General features: G+C 42.8%; 1 protein-coding gene and 1 pseudogene across 1 annotated transcript; one reads left to right on the top strand and one right to left on the bottom strand.

Moving 5' to 3' along the window:
* Positions 1-510: 510 nt before the first annotated feature.
* Positions 511-1,686, bottom strand: LOC133917844 (uncharacterized). Its single transcript, XM_062361678.1, has 2 exons — positions 1,582-1,686; positions 511-777 (listed from the first exon to the last, which is right to left on the bottom strand). Exons 1-2 carry the CDS (start codon positions 1,684-1,686, stop codon positions 511-513), a joined length of 372 nt encoding a protein of 123 aa, XP_062217662.1.
* A 6,571-nt stretch (positions 1,687-8,257) lies between these two features.
* LOC133917843 (uncharacterized) lies at positions 8,258-11,054 on the top strand (annotated as a pseudogene).
* The last annotated feature ends 16,527 nt before the right edge of the window (positions 11,055-27,581 follow it).

The following is a 27,581-nucleotide window of genomic DNA, read 5'->3' as shown; positions in this document are numbered from 1 at the left end:
CCATCTATGAGTGCCAGTTTAGCTAGAACCGATAGTGATTAAGTATCACTACCAGTTCATAACCACCAACGGCCAATAAATTAATGATGTTGTTGGAACTGACAATGATACGCCTTATTGTCACTTCATTTAATGAACCGGCAGCAGCAGTGATATATCACTGCCGGTTGATGCCGCAAACCAACAGGGGTAAGGAGTATATCATTGTCGGTTTATTCCATTGCTGGTTCATGGAATAAATTGGCAATGATATACTCCTTATGATTGTCGGTATGTGACATCAACTGATAGTGATACGGGATATCCTTTGAGAGAGGACGTGCTGCCTAAGCTTGAAAGTGCAAAATTTAGACTAAGAAGGTAAATACAAAATAAGTTTCTGATTACACTAAGAAAGATTAAGATTACACTAAGAAAGATCATGATTAAACTAAGAAATAAATTCTTGATTACACTAAAAGTTCCTGATTTTAAAATAAGGTCCTAATTACAAAATAAGCTAACCTACACCTATGTTAGGCTAGGCCTCTTTGACTGTGGGGCACCGCTATCATCATTTGATGAGGATGATTTTTCGAGATCCTCCCAGTCAATGATGCCGTCGTCATCATCATTTTCACTGTTGATGATGGAGTCATCAAGACCTCCTTCTGTAGTGGCTCCTCCTTCATCCTCCTCCTCCTCCTTCTCTTCATCCTTAGAGGAAGAGGAGTCCTCGGTGCCAATTTCCTCCACCTCGTTCAAGGTCGCCGACGTGCGTGGTGGTGGATTGCCCTCCTTTAAGTTCACCCAGTGTTAGGGGAAATAGATTAGCGTGTGGACAATGGTTAAGGATCGCCATCAAAGGTCCCTCCGGAGCCTTCTGTCTCCAGACTCTCAGCAGGAAGCCTGGCCTCCGGAGGTTATGGCCCCTTTGGACCCACCCCTCCTATGGTTATGTGGCCTACTCAAAGCTCGAAGATGTAGCAGGTCTCCGAAGATAATATCAGGAGGAAAGGACACCCCCTGCAACCAACCTGATACGAAGTGACAGGCAATTAATGCCGGTACAAGTAGTTCTTATCCTGACACTCTAGTGCAATGGAGGTCATCCTGACACCCCTGGTATTGCGACGTCGGGCCGCAATAGGCGATCGGCTCACCCCTCAGGGTTGCTTGCACTGCAATAGTTGCTATGGTAGATATTTGTTTTCTATGTAGGGTAAAAAGTAGTTATCCAGGATAAGATCATGTAATTCGGCCAGGTCTTAAATATCTGTACATGGTGATAACTTGTACACCAAGCTACATACAACCCTATAAAACGGGGACCATACTCATCTGGGGGAGGAGGAGAACAAATAGACAAAAACATGAAGACATATAGTGATACTCCCCTTGTCCCCAATCTTTTCTATGATCAATACATTTGCATAGCCCCTTCATCTCAAACTTTGTCTGCAAACTTGAGTCTCATCCTTAGAAGAAACTTTCGCTGTACTTGTTAGCGCAAGACGATCTCTTACGCCAACAGCGCACGGTCTATGGGGATTCGAACACAGAACTACGAAGAGAGGTTAGGACACCACCAGAAAAAACCACCAAAGCACTAGCTCCAGCAGCCATATCCACCGTTGCAAACATGCAACCACATGCGTGGCTGCCACAGCCAGGCACACCATGTGCACCCGCCAGCCCCGCAGCCATGTGGGACAGTGTTCCTCTGGCCTCTGCCAACCCAGAACCTTGGGTCAGTACGGAGGCTCAAGACGGCGCAGAGGCGTTCCATCATCTGGATGGCGAAGGCCTCGCCGCGCTAGGAAAGGTCATGGCCGAGGCCGCAGCTAAGCAGACTGCCTTCCAGTGGTTTTGGGTGGTCGAACCCAGGGATATTCCCGCCTGGGCTTGGTCCCGAAGTATCTCTTTCAACAGCACCCGGGATGCCCGGGCGAGCAAACACCTTCGGAGGGTCTATTCGCCCAGCATCCTCCTCGGACCCCTCAAGAGAAAGAGGGTTCTGAGGAGGCACAGGGCTTCGGAGTGCACAGACCCCGCTAGCGCCCCCGACGTAGCCCTCATGACACCAACCACACGTAGTGAACTCCGAGTCCACCCCATCTAGAGAGGCGTAGTCAGAGCTCTCTTCGGTCTCCCCAAGGGGAAAGAGGCCCCGGGAAACCACGGTCTTTGAGGCATGTAGCCCTCGGCAATGACCTCAATGACAACCGCTAGCTCCAGTACCCCCGGAGACCTACAGGTGCATCCTGCATAGGCCGGGGAGTGGCCACAATACCAACAACTGCCAAACCCTCACGATCTTCTGGGAGGAATACCCCGAAAGACAAGCAGGATACCTAGCCCAGAGGGAGCCGACGAAGGACGACACAAGGGTCGTAAGCTTGAGGCAAGCTCCAGGGCAAATCTATATCCCTCCGACCCGCATTGTCACCACCAACTCCATCACTGACGGTACAAATATCCCAGCGATAAGGATTGAGTTAGAGAACACCATGGCTAGGCTCTGGACAGATTGCCTCCGGAGCCGGGCAGCGGCTAAGGGCTGAGGGGGTCACAGAGCCCCTCTCCCGGCCTAGCCTTCGGGTTCGCCTCTGACACGCCATCACCAGGCTCCGGACGGATTGCCTCTGGTGCCGGGCAGTGGCTAAGGGTTGAGGGGGTCATAGAGCCCTCTCAGCCTAGCCTTCGGCTTCACCTCCGACACGCCATCGCTAGGTTCCAAACGGATTGCCTCTGGAGCCGAGCAATGGCTAAGGGCCGAGGGGGTCACAGAGCGCCTCTCCTGGCCTAGCCTTCAGCTTTGCCTTCGACACGCCGTCGCCAGGCTCTGGAGGGATTGCCTCCAGAGCCGGGCAGCGTCTAAGGGCCAAGGGTGTCGCAGAGCGCCTCTCTCGACCTAGCCTTCGGCTTCGCCTCTGACACATCGTCACCAGGCTCCAAACGGATTGCCTTCAGAGCCAGACAGCGGCTAAGGGCCGAGGGGGTGGCAGAGGGCCTCTCCTGGCCCAGCCTTCATCTTCGTCTCCGACAGGCCGTCGCCAGGCTCTGGACGGATTTCCTCCGGAGCCAGGCAGAGGCTAAGAGCCGAGGAGGTCGAGGACAGCCTCTCCTGGCCTAGCCATAGTCTTCGGGGCCTCAAAACTTCACGATAGAGGCCTTATTCTGGCAAAGGTACGCCCACGATCACCTATCAATAGTTTACCTAGTGGTCTCTCTTTCATACAGTAAGATCAAAACATGTTGGAAGTATCCAACCTTGCTGTTAGAAGTTTTTGCAACAGATAGCCACCAAGTAGAATAATAAACTTAAGTTATATCCCTGTTTAGCAGTAAGTAGTAGAACTTAAGTTATATCTTAGTTTGGCTTGAGCTATGAATAGTCATGTGACCTAGCTATACCTTATATTGCAATTAGTTGCTTATTAACAACAGTAGACTACCAAATTTAACTAGTACATAGCCATGCAAATGCCTACATGCCTATAGGTGCAGCATCTCTAGGTCACCTGGAAGGCAAGACTGCCTAGGACCCTGGAAGGTATTGCATAGCCTAGGTGGTATAGTTGCCACGTATCAAGGGACTTCCTTGATAGACAATGTTGCAGCGCACTTGAAGGACTTCTTCAGGAGGCGTGACAAGCCCACGTACCGCGGGCGCAACATGCATATGTCACCTGGAAGGCAAGACTGCCTAGGTTTCCTGGAGGGTGCCTGCAATGGTGTGAGCCATTCGAGGGGCACAACCATCTCTTCTAGGTGCAGCAAAATCCCCATGAGAGAGGTGTTGATCTCTCGAATGTGGTTATGTCAATTCTCTCACTCTCAACCTGTTCAACCAAGCTTTTACAAATTCTTACCAAGCTGTGAGAAGTGACGGCAACCAACAAGACAAAACAACTTCTGAGATTGGATGTATCAATGCTAGTCACTAATACATATAAGCTGTAGTCGAATATGTGGAGCTATAGGTAGGCGGAAAAGTAAGACAAGGAAAAGCAAAGCAAGTCCTAGGCACAAACATAGTCACAGAGCTAGAGACCCGAGCCCAGACACAAACATAGTCACAGAGCGGCACCAACTCGCTAACACAAAGAAAGGCAACAACTAGAGCTTCTGACCTCTTTCTTTTTTTTTTCACCTTTTCTTTTTTCTTTTCCTTTTTCCTTTTTTTGCAGGAGCTCATAATCCTTTACTTTGAAAGAGCTCTGAAACAAGCAACTCACACCACACACTTTTTTTCCAGGGGTATAAAGGCAAAAAGAAGATAAAACTCTCTCTCTCCCCCTCAAACTAAGACTCCCGAGTAAGACACGTATGTGCGTGTGTATATATATGTATGTATAATCAAATAAACGACTCGAAACTCACTTGGATTCAATTGCAGTTTGTATATGATGGTAGGCATTACACAAGGATGGATGGAGGTAATTGGTGGTGATGTATGTAATCGATGGTGGATGGATATAAGCGGTGGTGATGGATGTAATCAGTGGTGGCAGCAGTAATGGCTAAGGGAAAAAGATAAGGCGCCGCTGCAACATGACCTAAACATGACGAGAGCCCAAAACTCTAAATGACTAGACACCAAGACCAGCAACTCGATATGATGATGCAGCAGAAAACTCAACAAGACCAGGCCATGAAGAAATAGCGAAAGGCTCAAAGTGTTTATGGGATTCAAGAACTAATATACTAATTTTTGGCTTTCTGGACTATATGTATGAATAGAACCAAAACTAGAAATCTCTCACCGATAAACCTTGAGCTCTGATTACCAATTGATAGCAGCCATGGTCCCAATCTTTCGATGAAAGGAGGTAGATTTTGATTTAGGTGGAGTAGACATTGGTGATCCGACTATAACAGTCCAGGACGTTGCACCTTAACAATCGATACACTGACCTCAGAAGTGTTATTGATCTTACCAGAGCACGATCAACCTGACCACAAAGGTCGTTGTCCCTGCAAGCAATCGAAGAACACGCAAGAACAAGATTAGCAAGCAATTGAATTGCAAATATTGATGAAGATCCAATCTGTAAACACAGTATGATGGGGTTATAACAACCCGAGAAGAGGGGACAACTATCTATTTATAAGTTAGGAGGAGAAGGGATTCAGCCAAAACAGAAGGAGGTCGAATACAACTCAATTACATGGCCCAAGGCCCAACCTTATTCATACTGGAATAGTGACACGACTTGTTTTGCTGATTCCGGATAGCACCGAAGGCACTTGGAGATGAGGCTGAATCCGTGTGAAAGTAGACTCCAAGATCTTTCCAACAAGTACTCATGGGCCTCCACCACCTTTCGGCATCAAGGGTTATGGTCATTTGAATTTGGTGTTGTCTGGAGTTCCAAATCCGAATTGATCTCGTGGACAGAATTGGATTTATACGAGGTAGCCCTCCAGTTACACTTGTGATTGCATGGCTCTTCTCTCAGGTTCCTAAGGATAATAAAATCATCACAATAATTTGGTAGCATCCAATCCTTAGAAACATTTGTATGGACAAAGAGGATCGAGTTCACCTGATAATTAAGTTGATGGGCGCAAACTCGCATAATCGGTCCTTGAACAAGTGTAACCGGTAGGTTTGGAATAACTGAAGCTTCAATTTGTGTAATTGGACTTGTCGGGTGTGTATCCAAAGGAATTATGGACGTATCCGCAGAAGTGATGTCCTCATCACTATTGTTCCAACCCCCTGTTCTCTGCCACCGACAACCTCGCCGGAGCTGAGAGGGAGGGGTCCCGCAAGTTATAGTTATAGATCTGCTGCTATTCATCCATAGTTTTTGAGTCCTCAAAGGATCTCACACTTTGTCATGGGATTCTCTCTCAGCTCGTCCTGTGTACTCCAACCCTCACTAGAGTTGTTGCTGCAGCTGCTGGATCCGTGGCAGTGGCGGGCCATCATTTTAACAATAGGTGTACATAGTTAAAAAAATGTGTTTAATAACTGTAAAGATTTCACAATGACAATATCCAAAGTACAAGTTATTTAGAATAATGACAACATATCAAGTAATGTAAAAGAACTACAAAAGAAAATTTGAAATTACAATTCAGTGTTTTCAAATCAATAGTCGTTCTCTTCATTTTTGAGTTGTGTACAATTTACAGAGTATTGATGAATCAGATATTAGTGAAATACGCAAGAATTAAAGATACCGAGCAAATTCAAAGTAATAAGCATTCAAGATACTGAACAAATTAGCAATAAGAGTGTCAAAAACTAGTGCTCATTGTGGTCGCGCTTGTGCAGCCCTTTCTCTCTATAGGCTGCTTGCATGGCTTCATAGTCCCCTTTGGAGAAAAAAACAATACCACTTATCAGTAGGAAACCATAGATTGTAAAATAAATAGGAAAAAGTCCATTTTACTCCCTCGAACTATCACGTTTGTCCAGATAACCCCCTGAACTTTTAAACCGTCCATTTTACTCCCCCGAACTATCAATACCGTCCATTTTACCCCCTGGAGTGGTTTTTCTCGGTGGTTTTGATGACGTGGCAGCGGTTTCGCCACGTGGCAGTCCCAGTCAGCATGCTGACATCAGCGTTGCGCAGTAATTCGATTTTTTTTTAGAAAAATAATTCATGAGAATAGATTATTCCGAAAAATAGGTTTTATGTTCAGAAAAAAATCCAAAAAATATAAAATGATTTAGATAAATGTTTTAATATGTTTTTAGCTCTGTTTTTATTTCTGTAAATATTATTTAATATTTTTCTAGTGTAAAAATTATTCTAAAAATGTTAGAATAAATGTTTTAATTTAGAAAATAGTTTTAGAAAATATATATTAATTCTGATAAAGTTTAAAAATATTTTCTTTGATAAAATAAATGCTTTTAATATGTTTTGTTGTATATTAAATTAGTTTTAATTCTAGAAAAATTAGGTTTAATTCCAGAAAAATCGTTTGTAGTTTTCGTGTCCCATTTGGACACATTTTGATCACATTTGGCCATATTTTAGTCATATTTGGGCACATTTTGGTCATATTTGGGCACATTTTTAGCACATTTGGACATATTTTGGTCACATATTTGCATATTTGGCCATATTTTGGACATATTTAAGTACATTTTGGTACATTTTGGTCATATTTGGGCACATTTTAGGCATATTTGGCCACATTTGGACACATTTTAGCCATATTTATGTACATTTTGGGTATATTTTGGGCACATTTGAACACATTTTGAGCATATTTTGGGCACATTTGGACAAAATATGATCAAACGTGCCCAAATATAACAAAATGTACTTAAATATGTCCAAAATATGGCCAAATGTGCAAATATGTGACCAAAATATGTCCAAATGTGCTAAAAATGTGCCCAAATATGACCAAAATATGCCCAAATATGGCCAAATGTGATCAAAATGTGTCCAAATGGGACACAAAAACTACAAACGATTTTTCTGGAATTAAACCTAATTTTTCTAGAATTAAAACTAATTTAATATACAACAAAACATATTAAAAGCATTTATTTTATCAAAGAAAATATTTTTAAACTTTATCAGAATTAATATATATTTTCTAAAACTATTTTCTAAATTAAAACATTTATTCTAACATTTTTAGAATAATTTTTACACTAGAAAAATATTAAATAATATTTACAGAAATAAAAACAGAGCTAAAAACATATTAAAACATTTATCTAAATCATTTTATATTTTTTGGATTTTTTTCTGAACATAAAACCTATTTTTCGGAATAATCTATTCTCATGAATTATTTTTCTAAAAAAAATCGAATTACTGCGCAACGCTGATGTCAGCATGCTGACTGGGACTGCCACGTGGCGAAACCGCTGCCACGTCATCAAAACCACCGAGAAAAACCACTCCAGGGGGTAAAATGGACGGTATTGATAGTTCGGGGGAGTAAAATGGACGGTTTAAAAGTTCAGGGGGTTATCTGGACAAACGTGATAGTTCGAGGGAGTAAAATGGACTTTTTCCAAATAAATAACATATCATTCGAGTAAATTTTGTACTTTGGATCACATTAGTCTTTCATTTCATGCATCAGTAGGAAAGAAATGTAAATGACAGCATGCAACATGATCACATAAATAAAGAACAATGAATGATTTTTCTCTTTTATTTAGAAATTATGATTAAAGTACTATGAACACTAAATTAGCAATAACATCTTTGAAGGCGAGAAATCGAGAAAACATATTTAAAGCGATGAACCTTTTATTTTCTTCCCTCCCTGGTTGAACTGACAATAGATGGAGTACAGCTTACTATCACAAATTAATCCAACAAGGTACAATTGGTGTATCAAGGTTAGAGTTGCTAGGATGTGGGAGCTAGCTGGGACTTCTAAGGGGAAAGGTTTTTCTGCTATGGAACTTGCTCTGGTTGATGAAGAGGTGTACCATTTGACACATATGTTATTTTTCCTTAATAGTTGCTATATAACTTTGAATTTATGTACATCAGGGTGTAGGCATCACAGCTTGCATTGGGCAATTTTGCTGAATCTTTGGTGGAAGGATGCGCTTATATGATAAAAAATTCCAAGTTAGTAGGCAAGCAAAGAAGTTCAATGTTGTGCCCAACACACACACACAATCTTTTTTACATCATGGACTGTTGTGGAGGAGGTACCTACTGAGTTATCCAACAATCTTCCACTCTATATTTTTAATTTTGTGGACTTTGAGGACTTAGATCGCAGAGCAAGGAACGAAGATGGTTTAGTAGGACACACCATTCATAATTATCGGTTCAGCCTTTGACTATCTATTTATCCTAGTCGTATTGTATAACAAGATGACACGACACGGTCATGGAATATTCAACAGATGTTATTGGACAGCTTACAGTCATCCTTTCAGTGGTGCAATTTAGTGGTCTAAATGGCCCTTATGTTAGGCGATTAATAGAACTATGTGATTTAAGGTTTGCTTCTTACTAATTTATAACATTTTGGAAAATATTGTATATTACAGCGATATGCTTTTATCAATAACTTTGTGGGGTGAACATACAACATCTATTGAGGATGAGTTCCTTATTGAAACCATCGGTGAAGATGAACCAGTTGTAATCATTTTTGCTAGGATGAAAGTGAGGCAATACTTAGGTGGATGCTAGTTTATCCCATGCTGGCCATCAATAATAAATACTATGTCTAGCTATTGTTGTAATGCACTTACCTGAATACCAAAATAGGTGCTACAACTTGTGGGAGTGGTGCTGCAACAAAATGGTATATGAACATTGATATTCCTAAAGTTAATGCTTTCAGTGCTAGTTAATGCATTCCTTAAATTCTGCATGCAAGTGTGTTTGAAGGTGTACTTTATTTTATCCTCAGCCTACAGGGAAGAGGTTCTAAAGTTCTATTCCTACCAAGTGATGGTGATGCAGCAGCAGGTGATATTAACAAGGCATTTTCTAATAGGAAGACTGTATTAGAGCTCCTCTCCTTAGATCCTCATAACACTGATATATTTTCTGCTTCTCAAATACGTTCTATGTGTAGCTGTTATGTTATAGTACTGAAATTTAGTCTCCATTGTGTACTAGGATGTATGTTTTACTTGTGATGCAAAGATAAAAGAAATTGATGTTTCAAATGGTTGGTGGTACAAAGGATGCAGTACTTGCAAAAGAGGACTGAAAGCAACTCTCGAAGGCTTTGAAACGAAGCTAGTGATCATTCCCAGGTGCCTCTTATTTGACATGGCATCCCCTTCAAACTTCCCAACATGTAAATTATTCCTAACATGCCTTATATTCACAACACAACTACACGCTAAATGTGGTGATTGAGGATAGCACTGGTCGTGCAAAAATATTTCTGTTCAGACGTGTAACTGAGCAGGTTGTGTGGCGGACTACCGGTGAACATGTAGAAGAAAGCTCATCCAATCAGATCTTACTGCCCGTGCCCCTCCGTAGTCTTGTTGGCTGGAGGTATGTGTTTCAAGTGGTTATCAGTGAGCAAACCTTTAGAAGTGGGCAGCTTTGTTTTCTTGCTAGGAAGGTGTTTGTGGCTTCAACGGTTGCTGGGGACCAACATAGTGGGGCTGATGCCACTGTTCGTGATCCTCCAAAGGACCCTAGCATTAAGTTTGCAATTGGGACATCAAACACTATGTCTGGTAAAGAAATTGAAAATAGTGCTTCTAGTTTAACTGAAGCACCCATAGATCTAGAAGGCGGCTCCACACCACCTTCTGAAGCTCACACAGTTACCATTAGAAAAAACTCATCAACCAAGGGAAAGAAGGTTCCTTCTAGTGCTCATGATGAGCTTGGGTATGTACCTTTGTCATCTATGTTATGTTTGTCATAGCTACATGCTATGCTCCTATAATCACATCATTAACAATATACAAATCATTAGAATAAATTCTTCTAATATAGCTCCCCATATTTAAAGAGGTGTGGAGACTAATGATGTATTTTTATAATGAAGTAGACTACTTGTGTGGGTAGTTTAGTGATGTATTTTTATAATGCAGCAGTCTTCTAGGTAAAAGATCAAGGCCTGCTTGCAAGGAATTGTTCTCTGCAAAAAAAGAGAAGGCAATGTAGCTTAAGTTTTATCATACTGTGTTATTAATTAAGCTTGTACAGCTAAATGACTTATAATATTCCCAAGTTACAGTGATGAGTAAGACTTCCTTTACGGTCTGCAGCATCAGCTATATGCTACTACATCTTCGCTTTCAATAAAATGATTATTGTTGTATGTGCCTGTGTCGGTGTCCCAATCTTCATGGAGTAATAAGTGGTGCACCGTTGTGCTTTATGCTTAGGTTATGTATTGTTACTTGTATTGGCCTTTGGAGCTCTTTGGTACTATTGTATTTAGGAGGCCACTTTGTCAGTTTAGTAGATAAGGATATTTATGCCTGTGGCTGTTTTAGTGTTTAGTGTTATAATTGTATTAGGGACCTTAACTGTTGGTTGGAGTGGCTCCGTGGCACCTTGCTATCAGTCATGCAAGGCACTGAACTTAGAAGATACACACTTGACAAGACATCCAAGCCATCAAAGTACTTCAAGTGATCATTCAAGGAGATTAAATACAAGATTAGTGAGTGATTAGTGCTGATAGGCCTAGAGAGAGTGTTGCTAGGTGATCTACTAGAGAGTGGATCAAAGAGTGATCCAACCTTGGACGAAGTGGTACGTCAGCACCTTGGAGTCTTGGTGACTCTCCAACAAGCTTGTTGACCTTCCGATTTGGTGTGGAGTGGCGACGAGAAGCGTGTATAGGGACGCCAAGACCCTTACCTTGGTGACTCAAGCTCCGAAGTGATCACGGTGGCAAGGAACCGGAAGATAGGCTAGTGGTGAACCTTGCCTTGGTGGCTTGGTAGCTCATCCGGGTCGAGGCCTTATCTTTGTGACTTAGTGTCTTAAGAGTTGTGACCAGGTGCCGACCGGGAGTATATTCTTTGTGAAGCTTCAACATGGACTAGGGGTGGCATTCCTGCCATCGATACCACGGGATAAAAATCACTTATTCCTAGTTTACTCTTTTTACCTTACTTACGTTTCTGCATTTACTTTCTTGTAATTTACCTTCCTAGATAAGTTACAAGTGCTTTGATTGGTAGAGTAGACACGCTAGATAAACTTAAAGCACATCTAGATAGGATTTGATATAGGTTTATCTTGTGTAGTTTTTAGAGCCAAATAGATTCTAAGTGTCCTAATTTACCCCCCGCTTAGGACGTCACTGATCCCTTCAATGAGATTGATATGTGTTCAGGTGCTAATTTCACAAATTCGTTATATACTGGTTTTTGCTGCTATACTAAATTTATGTACATAACAAGGAGACAGCTAAAACTGATGACAATTACATATACCATGCGTATACATTATTCTCTTTGCTTAGTACACTTTCAGGCTATCAAAAGCTGAGGATGGCTATTCTTGAAGAAAGGGAGGATGATGTGGATATTTGTACCTACCATAGATTACATGTTGTTCCACCAATTATGGTGAATTATTCAAGTACTTCTGAAGAACTCACTAAAAGAGTTGAAAGCATCTACGACACATGCAAAGAACTAATGACATGAGCTTGTCAATGGGAACTTCAGAATAAGGTGATTTTGTTCCTAATTATTTTAAGATATGATCTTGATGAGAATAGTGGGCTACATATTATTTGTTAGTTCATTGTGTTCAGATTTGAATGTCGGGAAGCTTGGATGTGCAAATATAAGTTGGGGTGTGTTTGGGATTGGACTCCATATATGATAAAGTGAATTTATTGAAGATGTCAGATATAAAATAGTTTTCTATGGCAAGACGGGGTAGGGCAAGCAAGACTCGGCTGCAATGGACCATCTGGTGGTGAAGGGAAAGCAAATGGTATGGCACCGAATGACCAAGGCGATGGAGAAGAGCAAAGGGTTTGCGCCAATACCGTGTGAAGCTATGAGAAGCTATGGGTGATTCGCATTAATCACATCAAGAATCCAGAAGAGATGGAGTGAGTACAAACAATATAAAAGTTAGCAACCCTCAAGGTTTGAAAGAAAGAAGTGGTACTTGAAGGTATTCAAAGGCTCAAATTGGTTTAAATGAGTTTAACATTTGAATTTGAGTATAGGTATGCCGCACTATTAAGAGGGATGCAACGTAAAGCTATTTGTCGTGTTTTAGTGCTCAAGAGTTTCTAATCAACCCAAAGTGAGAGTTCACTTTAGCAATCCGGTTCTTGGTTACGCGTTCAAGTGCCAACCCGAATAATCCGGGTCAGTGCAAAAAGGTATGTGATGACTAGTTTTTGAGGGAAGGGTATAAATAACCCCTCACCCCCACCCTTGTTTGCAGCTTCTTGGGTACGAAAGAAAAACATTCTAGAGCCAAAAGAACTCCTTCCCACTTTGTTTTAGTGTGAGATTTGAGAAGAAAAGTGAGTTGGGTTGAGAGATTAGAAAATTAAGTGCAAGTGAGCTAAACTCCTATCTTGAGCACTCGAGTTCATTAGCAAGAAGTTTGCGAAGTGTTTGTTCATCTAGGCGTCGCCGGCGAGCACCCAAGGTTGTCGTGTGCTGTAGGAAGTTTGTGAAAGCTTTGATTTTGCCTCCAGAAGGGAAGAAATCAAGAGTGGAAACCCAACCTTAAGTGTTACCAAGCTTGAAGAGGAAAAGGGTTGAGAGAGACCTGGCACAACTGTGACTGAGCCCCTCAATGGAGATGTAGGAACCTCTAGAGGAGGTGTCTGAACTTCGGGAAATAAATCTTGTGTCTCCTCTTTTGTATCTTTGTTCTCAAGTTCTTGTTCAACATTTATGCATATTGCTTGATCTACATGCTCATGTGAAATTAATTGTAAGTTCTCCATAGATCTACTTAAAATCATCAATTGGAATATAAAATCATCAATTGGAATACACGATTTCATTTGGTTTGAGCTAGAACTCTTTCGGCGTACATTAATTTCAGTTTCGAGTTCATTCTCTTCTAAACCTAGAGGTTTTGGAGAAACAGTGTACAATCAGATTAGAACCTGGGGTATCCTGGGAACAGTGTTTTCAGGATTTTCAACTAGAGTTTTCTTGCATATCTTTTGCTAGTTTTGAGTAATCTTTGTCACCCTAGAATTGCAAGTTTTACATTTATTTAGGGTGATTGTGCACTTATTAAACCTAGAATATTTAGCATTATCACTTGTGAAAAATCCGTTAGTTTATTTTCCGCTGCTAGTTTAGGCAAATTGTAAAAATAGGCGAATTTTTGTAAAAACGCCTATTCACTCCCTCTAGGTGACATCATTGTCCTTTCAAACAGAGACAGAAAACATAATACAATGCTTCTGAATCCAATATCTTGAACCAAGAAGCTTAGAGCTAGATATTCATTAAACTAGCCTTAACTAAGCCAAGCAATTACGAATATGGTAATCAAGAATGTAGCATTTTGTATTCTACATGAGAAAATGCTCAATTGCAAAATTTCATCTTTAGAATAGCTAGCTTGCTTCAAATGTTTCATGTCAAAGCATCAAGAGAAACCTAAGATTAAAAGCTTGCTCCGCTCAACTACTCAATTTAGTCCAAATTCAAGTACAACAACAGAAAATACTAAAGACATACAAGTCAAAGCTCAACTACTATGATTATCTTATATGATGAAATGCAATGCAAATGCAACAAAAGTAAGATAGAGTATGTACAAGAACAACTATCCCTCACACAATGCTATAGGGATGACACACTCCACGATCCCCCGTAAATAGTCAAAGATGTCGATAAGTTGGTGCTAGGTATCTATGTATATCAAGTCAATATCTCCCTTCTCATTGCGGTCTCGTGGAATCTCACATCTATATGTTTGGTTCTGGAGTGTTTGACTAGGTTATTGACTAAGCTGATGGCACTGGTGTTATCACACAAAAGTGGTACACTCTTAAAGTCTAACCCAAAATCCCTCAAGGTTGAAACTATCCACAAAATCTGAGAACAATAGCTAGCGGTAGCAATATATTCAGCGTCAACTGTTGACTGTGCAAGACTGTTAGCGAGAAGACCAACACACAAGAGAAGTGATGAGAATGTCCCAAACTCATCTCATTCTTCTACTATAAGCTGCTACTCCTAGTGCACAAGATATTGTTTCTACACAAGCTAAAAGTGTTTCTAATGCATACAAAGGACCAATGACACAAGCACATGCACGAGAACTTTGGAATAAGGTGAATGTATTCCTAAATACATCAGATTTTGTTCTCGATGAGAATTGTTTACTACCTAATGGGTGTACTTTTCTTGTGCTCAAATTTGAAGGACTAGCACAATTGGAGGACACAAAATGAGACGTGAAGCTTCAGGATTTGAAGTTATGTTTAACAACTCAATGCTTGGGCTGTCCAGAACGAAGCGTAATACTTGATGATGTGGAGTCCGTGGCTTCCAAAGAGCATATAGCATATAACCAGATGTTTCAAGGCTGTCAAGGCATGGAAACACCTCCTTGGCAAGTCCTACACAGACTCAAAACAATACAACCACGAACAAACAAGATAAGGAAGACTCAATTCGACTTGGACTCGGATTGCTGCCACCAGATAGACACGGATCAAAAGTTCCATAACTCCCTCGTACCGAGTTGGTTTGGGCTCTATAGGTACAGGTTGGAAAGTTTATCTATTAATCTTTCCACTAGATCCGGTCCCATTGTCAGATTCATCACAAGCTAGCTGCAGTCATCACAACGATGCGTCATGTGCAACTTAGGTTTTCTATTTTGTCTCGTATTCGAGTCCAAGTTGGTCCCAACTGTCTTAGAGACTATATAAACTCATGTACACGACCTTTTATGTCAGACCACATTTATTCTACCGAAAAACTCAAAGCAATTGCTCTTGTTCTCATCTAGGGTAAACCAAAATCTAGGTAGGGAATTTTGAGCTACCGTCGATTGTTCTTGCTGTTCCGCTCAGAATTGAGGGAGCAATTCATCCACTTCTACGTAATCAAGTGGATTAATCCATCAAAGCTTGTGGTTCTATGAATTCGAGGTGAAAAGCGTGTTGCATGAGCAGCATGTTGTTCATCCACTTCGTCGGGTTTCACGGTGTATCCAGATTCTATGTCAAAAAGGTCGGGTGCCCCGCATCAAGAAGTACCCAAGAAATGACAAGTACCGAAGGTACTATTCCTATCAATTCTATAACTAGCAAAATCCGCATCCGAAAAACCACGAAGAGAGAGAAGATGCAGAACACCAAAGAGCATACTTAAGGGTGTGTTTGAGATACCTCAATATGCGTTTCACCGCTTGGCAGTGAGATGTCCTTGGTGATGCTTCAAAGCGCGCACACAAGCATACAATGAAGTGGATGTTGGATCTTATCACCATCAGGTACAGGAGGGAGCCAATCATGCTCATGTACTCCCATAAGTCTAGCTCCTCACCATCTTGATCCGGATCTAGCACGGCCGATGATAGAATTGGAGTGCCCGATCTTTCGGTGAGAGGGATAACTTCGATTTGGGACGGAGGTGACTCTCGCGATCCGACTACGAACGAACAGGTCATGGCGCCTTAGCAATCGCTAAACCAACTCCAAATGGTTATTGACCTTGCTGGGCAAGATCAACCTGAACACGAGGTTCAATTCCTGTAAGCATTCGAAAGAAACAAGCAAGAACGAGATGGAGGCAGACTGTAAATAAATCGCTCGAATGTGGGGTTCACAATTGCTGTCTATCAGGTGGTCGTTGGACACAACTGCAGATCAGTGTTTGCACAATGGCTAAACCAAAACAAAAGAAAACCCACCCAGGGGAGGGGCGCAGCCTTGGATTTAATAGGTGTAGGGACCATGCAAGGCATGCGCCTCTGCTCCTATTCCTTCCTAATCCAGGCGCTAGCATCTATGGAAAGAAAACAATCCCCCTTTATTCTCTCCTAAACTTGGCAAAACATGACATGGGCCAGCCCCTAATGCAGGTGGCGCAGCACCTTGATGAAGCCCTCCTTCTTCACCCTTCAGCTGGACCTTGGTTACTTAACAGGAGAACGTAATTGAGTTCACGTGCACGGGCTCGAGTAACTGGTCCTTGAATGACTTCTGGAGTTGTGGTGGCCTGAGCATGTATGTCCTCATCATCCTCCCCTTCTTGAATTGGAGTCATCCTCGACGGAATCTGCTCGTCCTCACCCACATAAGGTCTCAAATCTGCAACATTAAAACTAGAGGAAACACCATATTCTGGAGGCAGGTCAAGTATGTAAGCATTATCGTTAATCTTTTGCAAAATCTTGAAGGGTCCATGAGCACGAGGCATCAGCTTAGACCGGCGCAGAGCAGGAAAACGTTCTTTTCGCAGATGTAACCACACCAAATCACCTGGTTCAAAAGTAATTAACTTCCTCCCACGACTACCCGCTACTGGATTCTTAGCATTAGTGTGTGCAATGTTCTGCTGTGTTTGCTCATGAATGTTGAGCATTTGATCAACCCGTGCAGCAGCATCAAAATGAGGAGGGTCAGAGGAAGGAACAGAGATCAAATCAATGGGTGCCCGAGGAATGAAACCATACACAATTTGAAAGGGGCACATTTTTGTGGTTGAATGGACAGAACGGTTGTAAGCAAACTCAACATGAGGCAAGCAGTCTTCCCAAAGTTTTAAATTCGTTTTCAAAATAGCCCGAAGCATGGTAGATAAAGTTCTATTTACTACCTCAGTTTGACCATCAGTTTGGGGGTGGCACATAGTACAGAAAAGTAATTTGGTACCCAATCTGTTCCATAATGTGCGCCAAAAGTGACTAAAGAATTTTGTATCACGATCAGAAACTATTGTGTTGGGCACACCATGTAAGCGAACCACTTCACGAAAGAATAGAGCAGAAGCATTAGTGGCGTCATCGCTCTTGTGACAGGGAATGAAATGAGCCATTTTGGAAAATCTATCAACAACCACAAATATGCTATCCCTCCCCTTCTTTGTTCTAGGCAATCCTAAGACAAAATCCATTGAGACATCCTCCCAAGGGGCCTTAGGAACAGGGAGAGGCATGTATAGACCATGAGGATGAAAGCGGGACTTAGCTTGCTGACATGTAGTGCAGCGGGCGACAAAGCGCTCCACATCCCGTCACAGCTTGGGCCAGTAGAAGTGCGCTGCAAGGATGTCCTCCGTCTTCTTGACCCCAAAATGTCCCATGAGGCCGCCACCATGTGCTTCCTATAACAACAAAAGGCGAATCGAGCTAGCGGGAATGCATAGCTTGTTAGCACGGAACAAGAACCCATCATCCAAGAAAAACTTTCCCCAGGTTCGACCATCCTTGCAATGCAACAGTACATCCTTGAAATCAGGGTCAAGAACATACTGATCCTTCACTGTTTGTAGCCCAAAAATCTGAAAATCAAGTTGCGAGAGCATAGCATAACGACGAGACAAAGCATCAGCAATTATATTCTCTTTCCCTTTCTTGTATTTGATGACATAAGGGAAAGACTCAATGAATTCGACCCATTTAGCATGCCTACGGTTCAGATTTGATTGGTTACGAATGTGTTTCAATGATTCATGATCCGAATGAATAATGAATTCCCGAGGCCATAAATAATGCTGCCATGTTTGAAGCGTTCTAACGAGAGCATAAAGTTCTTTGTCATCAGTGGAGTAATTCAAACTAGCACCACTTAGTTTCTCACTGAAATAAGCCACCGGTTTACCTTCTTGCAGCAACACACCACCTAACCCAATTCCACTAGCATCACATTCGAGTTCAAACATTTTGGTGAAATCAGGTAGCTGAAGCAAAGGTGCATGTGTTAGCTTATCTTTCAAAATCATGAAGGCCTCATCTTGTGCTGGACCCCAGGAGAAGGGAACTCCTCTCTTTGTCAGTTCATTCAAAGGGGAAGCAATTGTGCTGAAATCGTGAACAAAACGGCGGTAGAAGCCCGCAAGCCCGAGGAAACTCCGAATCTGCGTCACCGTGGTAGGAGTTGGCCAGCTTTGTATTGCTTCAATCTTGGCACTGTCGACCTCAATACCCTGTGCTGTAACAACATAGCCAAGAAAAGAGACACGGTCCGTGCAAAAACTACACTTATCCAAGTTCCCAAAAAGACGGGCAGTTCTCAAAGCATCAAAAACAGCACGTAAATGACCCAAATGGTCCTCCAAAGATTTGCTGTAAATCAGTATATCATCAAAATAGACAACCACAAATATGCCTATGAAAGCCCTCAAAACTTCGTTCATTAATTAGTCAATCCAAAAGGCATGACTAACCATTCATATAAACCAAACTTTATTTTGAATGCTGTTTTCCACTCATCCCCCAATTTCATGTGAATTTGATGGTACCCACTACGCAAATCAACCTTAGAGAACACGACAGCGCCACTGAGCTCATCAAGCATATCATCCAACCTAGGTATAGGGTGGCGATAGCGGATTGTGATATTATTAATGGCACGACAATCAACACACATGCGCCATGAGCCATCTTTCTTGGGTACTAGCAAAACAGGAACAACGCATGGGCTAAGAGACTCACGAATGTAGCCCTTATCAAGCAAGTCTTGTACTTGTCGCTGAATTTCTTTCGTCTCGTCGGGGTTGGTGCGATATGGTGCACGGTTGGGCAATGATGCTCCCGTATGAGATCAATCTGGTGTTCAATTCCACGGAGGGGAGGAAGGCCTGCTGGAACATCCGTTGGAAAGACATCGGCGTAGTCCTGCAAAAGCTTGGTGATAGCAGGGGGCATAACAAAAGGCGGGGCATCATCAAGGGAGGACAGCACATGAGTACACACAAGAGCATAGCAAGGAAGACCATTCGTGTCGCACTCATCAAGATCAGTTTGTGTAGCTAGTAAAACAGGAGCTTTCAGTTTGATCTCATTTTGTAAAGCAGGAGTCTTACTTTGTTTTTGTTCACGATTTGCACGAGCAAGCTCATCTTTCACAATCTGTTCAGGAGACATTGGATGCAAAATAATTTTCTTGCCCTTATGGAAAAGTGAGTATTGGTTGGTTCGACCATTATGTACACAATCAATATCATATTGCCAAGGTCTACCTAGCAGTAGAGAGCATGCTTGCATCGGGACAACATCACAATCAACATAATCATGATACGAACCCATAGCAAAGTGGACACGTACGGAGCACGTTACCTTGAGCTTACCACCCTGGTTGAGCCATTGGATGTGGTAGGGATGGGGATGTGGGCGAGTTTGAAGAGCAAGCTTCTCCACCAGGTCGGTGCTTGCCAAGTTGTTGCAGCTCCCCCCATCAACGATGATGTGAATGGACCGCTCTTGAACGACGCCTTTGGTGTGGAACAGATTGTGCCTCTGGTTTTGTTCGGGTGGTGCAACCTGCGTACTGAGTACACGCTGCACGACAAGGCTCAAATATTTGTCGGCAGCATCAGCAGCAACATGTTCTTCTTCGTGTCCTGAAACGTCAGTGGCAAGCATAGCTTATGTGGCTTCATCGAAATCACTAGCTGAAGAATACTCACCTTCATCACGTATAATCAGCACACGCTTGTTTGGGCAGTCACGCATAACATGTCCATAGCCTTTGCAGCGATGGCATTGGATATCTTTTGTCCGTCCGGTGGAAGCAACTGATGCACTTGGTGCTGGAGCCCCGGGTGGAGGTTTAACCGGTGCCGAGGTGGACAGATGTTGTGTCGCAGCTCGTGGCGTGCTGCTGGATGGAGGTGGTGCAGCCGGCTGTGAAACGGAAGCAGGTGTAGTGGCTGATTTGAATGTGGTATTGCGACCTGCAAAAGAGTTAGCTCGTGTCCGCATGTGGCGTCCCTGCACTTCACGTTCAGCCTTACAAGCAAGATGGAACAAACGAGTGATATTATTGTACTCATAATCTAGCACATCCTGAATTTCCCGGTTCAAGCCACCTAAAAAATCGTGCCATAGCTGCATCATCGTTTTCAACTAGACCACAACGAAGCATACCAATTTGCAGCTCCTGAAAGTACTCTTCAACGGAATTTGTACCTTGACGCAATCGCTGCAATTTGTTAAGCATATCATGAGCATAGTATGAGGGGACAAATCTATGTCGCATGAGCATTTTTAATGCTTCCCAAGTGGTGGGAATATTATTAGGATGTTTGCTGCAATGTTCGCGCCACCAAATAGAAGCAAAATCTGTGAACTCACTAGTAGCAGCCCTAACTCGATTATGTGCAGAAAAGGTATGGCATGCAAATTTTTGATCAACAGCAAGTTCCCAATCAAGATAAGCATCAGGATCATATTTGCCATTAAATGTAGGTATAGTGAATTTAATCTTCGCAAATGAATCATCCTGATTACGGACTGCATGGCGATGGTGGTAGTGATGCATACCTTGCCGATTGGCACGCCTGCGACGATGGTCCTGATCATTGTTGTAGTTGGGATTTGGATGTTCATTGTCACCACTGTAATCAGTTTCTGCCTGTTCGTCCAACTCGCTATGGTGAACATTTGCAAGCTGCTGGGACAACTCCTCAAGCCGAGTCATGATGGTGGCCAAATTGGTGTTGGTGGTGGCCTGGGCTGCCTGCATGTCCCTGAGTGTCGCACCGGTTTCAAGTTGAGTGGTTTCAAGTTGGCCAAGGCGCTCGTTGGAGACTTGAACATCCTCTGCAAGCGCATCTACTTGCAGCCGGACTTGCCGCTCAAAATGCTGAATGATCCCCTTCGTTCGAGGAGAATGTTGCATGGAATCGGGGGTGTCCCCAGAAGATCCTGTCATTGTTAGCGCCAGAGAAAAAAAAAGATCAGAAGTATATGTCCTACACCTAATGGGATGTAGTTCTGTGTAGGTCACTCAATCTAAAGCCGTTATCAAGTTCTTACCAATTCTGACCAAGCCAACAGGGGTGACCTGCAACCAGTGGTGCAACCAATGAAGATTGGATGGAGCGATTGCCAGGTGACACAAAACCTGCACGCTGTAGAAATAGGTGGAGCTATAGGAAGGCTTCACTTTGTAGCAAGGATTAGCACAATCATTCAGCAAATGCAAAGTTGAATAAGGGTGCAAAGTGCGTTGCAATGCTGCTGGTAACAACGTGGGAACAGAAAGAGGAACAAATTTTTTTTTTGTCTCGCTCTCTCTCTCTCTCTCTCAAAACAAGGAATGCTGTGCGCACAGATGTGGCTGCTGCTTGGCAGTTGATTTGATGGCCCAAAGATTGACTCTTGCCTTGTATAGAGAAAGGCTGAAAGGAAAACCAATATACACGTGAGATAATGTCTCTCCTTGTGGTACAAACTTTCTTTCTGTCCTGCCGAAGGTGCGGCTTTTCGTTTATTTTTTCACCTTTCCTCTATTTTACTTTGCACCGTGCCCTTTCATTTTTTTTTTGTTTTGACAGGTTTCCCTTGGCGCAAAAATAGGAGGGAACAAATGCGCACCAGGATGTCCCTACTAAAACCGAGCAAGGATGGTAGGAATCACAAACGCAGCAAACCTTCCAAAACAAGGGGTTCTGCTTTGTGCGGATGGGAAATGACTGATTGTGGTGATGAACAAGAGGAAGAACAAGAAAATAATGCAACCAGCAACAAGACGCTAATGACACACAAATTCAACAAAGCAAAATTACTGAATGATAAATGCAATGGCCAAATGGTTCGAGGACAGTGGTTCTAACCTAATATCTATCTGTTTTTTTTTTGGCTTTTGTTGTGGACGATAGGTAATGGAACAGAACTACAAAGAGAGGGGGTAGATCTCACCGAGCAACCTGAAATCTGATACCACTTGATAGAATTGGAGTGCCCGATCTTTCGGTGAGAGGGATAACTTCGATTTGGGACGGAGGTGACTCTCGCGATCCGACTACGAACGAACAGGTCGTGGCGCCTTAGCAATCGCTAAACCAACTCCAAATGGTTATTGACCTTGCTGGGCAAGATCAACCTGAACACGAGGTTCAATTCCTGTAAGCATTCGAAAGAAACAAGCAAGAACGAGATGTAGGCAGACTGTAAATAAATCGCTCGAATGTGGGGTTCACAATTGCTGTCTATCAGGTGGTCGTTGGACACAACTGCAGATCAGTGTTTGCACAATGGCTAAACCAAAACAAAAGAAAACCCACCCAGGGGAGGGGCGCAGCCTTGGATTTAATAGGTGTAGGGGCCATGCAAGGCATGCGCCTCTGCTCCTATTCCTTCCTAATCCAGGCGCTAGCATCTATGGAAAGAAAACAATCCCCCTTTATTCTCTCCTAAACTTGGCAAAACATGACATGGGCCAGCCCCTAATGCAGGTGGCGCAGCACCTTGATGAAGCCCTCCTTCTTCACCCTTCAGCTGGACCTTGGTTACTTAACAGGAGAACGTAATTGAGTTCACGTGCACGGGCTCGAGTAACTGGTCCTTGAATGACTTCTAGAGTTGTGGTGGCCTGAGCATGTATGTCCTCATCAGCCGAGGTAGCCATCGGTGTCGCAAGGGCTTTGCACAGCTCATGTCGAACTTCTTCAGCAAATCCTTGGTACACTTCGTTTGATGGACAAATATATCTTGCTTGCATTGCTTCATTTGCAGTCCAAGGAAGAAGTTGAACTCTCCTGTCATCGACATCTCAAATTCCCTGCTCATAATTTCTGCAAACTTGGCCACAAGAGCATGAAAAGAGCCACCAAAAATGATATCATCCATGTATATCTGAACAAGTAGGAAGTCATTGCCATTCCTAAAGGTGAACAAAGTGTTATCAACCAAACTAATCACATATCCGTGCTCAAGGACTTAAGCCTATCATACTAAGCTCTAGACGTCTGCTTAAACCCATACAAAGCTTTCTGAAGCTTGTATACTCTATGTGGGTATTTGGGTGCTCAAGGCCAAGAGGTTGCTTGACATAGACCTCTTCCTCTATGAAACAATTTGGGAAAGCATTTTTCACATCCATTTGGTACACCTTGATACCTTGAGATGTCGCAAAAGAAAGGAGGATACTAATGGCTTCTAGTCTAACTATCGGTGCAAAAGGTCTCTCCAAATTCTATCCTCTCTTTTTGAGTGAAATCTTGAGCCATAAGTCTAGCCTTGTTTCTCACTACAGACCCACCCTATCACTGTTTGTTTTTGAAAACCCATTTGGTGCCTATGGTGTGAATATTTGGGGGTGGCTCTACAAGGACCCAAACTTAGTTTCTCTTAAAGTTTCCTAGTTCTTCATGCATGGCATTGACCCAATTTGAATCAAAAAGAGTGTCCAACAGCATGGGGCTCAAAAGAAGCAACAAATGCAGAATCCATAAAATGAGTAGGATGGGTAGATTTGGATCTTGTTACCCTTTCACCAAGGTCACCGATCATCTGTCGAAGGGGATGTATCCACTGAATGTGCCGAGTGGCTTCGTGTTATGAGACCACCTCCCCCTCAAACGTAGCTGGTGGAGGCTCGGAAATAGCTAAAGTTGAAGTAGAGGCTGTAGGACCCGCTGCCGGTGTAGAAGAAGCAGGAGTCAGCTCAGGAGCAGGTGTGATGGAAGAAGTAGTGAATCATCCTTATTATTACTGAGAGCTGGAAGGTCACCATCTATGAATATGCCCTCACTAATCTCTTTGTCACCTGCACACTCAAAAACAGAACTAGCACACGGGGTTGATTAATCGAAAGTTACATCATAGGATTCCATGATGGTATTAGAGTCAAGATTATAAACCCTATGAGAATTACTATGAAGAGAATACCCCAACAAAATACCATCAGAAGAACGTGACTCTAATTTGTCAAGATTGTCACGCTTTAGGATGAAGCAACGACATCCAAGAACTCTCAAATGAGACACTTTCGGCTTCCTCCCAAAGTGCAACTTATAAGAAATCACATTCAAAATCGAGCATAAGAAAATCAGAAAATTTATGCTCAATGCCATGTTCAGGACAGAAAGCATCAAAGAGATAGTTCTTGAACTTGGAGCCATTATCACTACAAATATCTTTCATTGCACCAAGGAGTTCCTTGAAAAATCTCAAAGCTAAGCATCAAAAGTGTGCGAACACTTCATCCTTACTCACAAGAAAGAAGACCCAAGAGTAGATAGAGTAGTCGTCAACAATGACAGGTACATACCACTTCCCACTCGCCAAACGAACCTAGGAAAAACCACAATGTTTACATGGAGAAGTTCTTCTGATCGTTCAGTCATCACTAGATTAACTGGTGGGTGAGAGGTGGCAACTATCTTGTCATGCCGTTAAGGAGCACAAACAAGGTTCTTCTCAAACTTGAGCTTGGGCAATCCTCGGACCAAGCCTAAGGCACTCAAACGAGAAAGCAAATCAAAATCCATGTGCCCTAGCCTCCTATGCCACATCTAAAGCTCAGAAGAGGGTTGAGCAAATAAGCATCAAGAAGAACAAAAAGACTCAAAAAAATCAGCTCTAAAGACTCTCCCTACTTGAGAATCTGGCAAATCAAAGCGCCCGAAGAATCAAGAACTCGAGAAGCATTACACTCGAAGTGTATTTCAAAGTCCTCATCCAACAACTAAGATACAGAAAGTAAGTTGTATCCTAGATGCTCCACCAAAGCCAGATCTTTGAGAGTAAAACTCTCACTCACTCTTACCGTACATTTGGCCTTCACTCTACCTTTTCTGTCATTCCTGAATATGATGTACTCGTGTTGCTTGGTTGGGGTGAGGCTGGAGAATCATAATGCATCTTCGGTCATATGGTGCGAAGAACCAGAGTCGATGAGCCACTTGTTCTTTAGGCCTCCACCTGCCACCTACGTATAAGAAGAATAATAGATGGATGGCTCAGTACTAGGTCATCCGCCCTAAAGCAGTAAAAGCAGGTGCATACATATCAACACTAGTGCGCTCAGGGCGAGTACCACGATAAAAAAATGTGGTTCGCCAAAGTGCTGCGACTCAAAGCCTCTGACACGTGAACCAAAACCATATGAATCATGGTAAGATTCACGCTGGGCAGCACCTCTAGGACAAAACTAAGAAGCACCAAGCCCTCATGAGTAAGAGAGAGGAAAAGGCTCATGTACACCAAAAGAGAGGCGGTACATGTCCCGAGTACTCCACTCCCACTCACACCGCTCATCCCTCCTATGGCGAAAGCCAACTAGGTGACCCTCTCTCTGGCAGTAGGTGCAGTAGTAGAGTCTCTCAAAAGCTAGACTGGTGGTCACTCTAAGATCTCTCACAGGGACTTTCATCTTTGGCTATGGAGCTCTCTTGGGTTGTGGAGTGGGTTTCTTCTTTGTGGGTTGTGGTGGGATATTGATCTTGGATTTCTTGGTCTAAGGTTAGTAGGTGTGGTGAAAATAGTCTTACCATCCCCATTGTTAGCCATCCTCTCAAAACCCAACCCCAAAGCTAAGCCCACCTTATCTGCACACATTTTGGTCTTGGCCAGAATCAAGTTCATCTTCCCTTGCCTTCTGAGCATTTCTCCACAAGAGAAAGGAGATACTCATTTTCGGCCATGAATTTTTCCACTTGCCCTCTAACCTAGTTGACCTTTTCCTTAAGGACGATACAAGTGGAATAGTTTGGTTGCACATTCTTCGAACACTCAGCACTCTCCAATCTAGACTTTAGCTCCTTTATGTGCTTGGCTTTCACTTCAACATCATTTGAGGGCAAAGATTCTAGAAAGCACTTAAGAGAGTAGGTCTAGACTCCTTAAGGAGCTTCTTCTCAGTGTCTCAAGCCGACAGGTGACTTGAGCATGCAAAGTCTAAAGCTCGGCAAGCTCACTCATGATCACAAGACAACTATCACACTCCTCATCTTTGGTCCTAGACCTAAACAACTCAAGCTCAGAAGATGAACATTCTAGCCTAGACTTGAGTTTCTTGACTTCACAAATCACTTTCTTAAGCAATTTGTCCTAGCTAACAAGCGCATCATTCAAGGTATTGACCTGAATAGAAAGTTGGTCATAGGAGGGTGATACCTCAGAAGAATCAAGCTCGGGGTCGCAATCATTATCGTCCGTCATGAAGCAAAGGCCAGTGAAGTCCTTGTTCTTCTTCTTGTTCTTCATGGGTAGCTCCTCCTCCTCCTTTGAGCTCTCCTCGCTTAAGGAAGTGTCGATATCGCTGACTGCCACCATAAAAGCTCAAGATGCTGCCTTGGCCGCCTTCTTAGCTAGCTTGTTGGGTTTTTTAAAAAGGGCTTCTTGTTCTTGAGATTTGGGCTATCAGCCTTGAAATGAGTGGTATCACCACACTCATAACAAGCCTGAGAGCCTGAGAGTTCATCACAAAGTCAATGTGTCGCAACTGGATGACTCTTCAATGGTCAAGATCTTCACTTCCTATATGCTAGGATCAAAAGCATAGAGAAGCTTGATCGCCCTCTCATGATCAGAGTACGGCAAAACCCCAGTATATCTAAGGTTGCTAATAATTCCATCAAATCTAGCAAACATAGCATCCAAAGATTATCCAGATCCTTGCACAAACATATCATTAATCCTTTCCAACACTTGAAATGTACCAACGGCATGAGGCATTCATTTTGACTTGCGCAAATCATGGAACCTGTCTTTTCTCAAATGCAGCCAAACTAGATCGACAGGTTCAAATGTAATATTTTTACTACCCTGACGAACAAACTAACAAACAAATAATTCTGCTATGTTTCTAAAGTTCGAACCAAAGCATATAATTCCTTATCATAAGTAGAACTGAACTTCTCAATAAAATATTCAACAGGCTTTCCTTCTTGTAACAAGAAGCCATCGAAACCAATTTCACTATCATCACATTCTAGCTCAAATGTCTTAGAAAAATCTGGAAGTTGAAGTAGTGGTGCATGTGTTAACTTATCTTTTAATGTGTTGAAGGCATTCTCCTATACAGCTCTCCATACAAATGGTACACCCTGTTTGGTAAGCTCATTCAATGGATCGGCGATGGTGCTGAAATCTTTCATGAAGCAATGTTAGAATCCTGCAAGTCGTAGAAAACTTCTTACATGGGTAACCGTGGTAGGAGTCGGGCAACTCTGGATTGCCTCAACCTTGGCCTGATCAACTTCAATGCTCTGCGGAGTAACAACATAGCCAAGAAAAGAGACTCGATTC

This window comes from Phragmites australis, chromosome 5 (assembly GCF_958298935.1).
Source record: "Phragmites australis chromosome 5, lpPhrAust1.1, whole genome shotgun sequence".
Classification (NCBI taxonomy): Eukaryota; Viridiplantae; Streptophyta; class Magnoliopsida; order Poales; family Poaceae; genus Phragmites; species Phragmites australis.
This window is presented reverse-complemented; position numbering and strand designations above follow the sequence as displayed.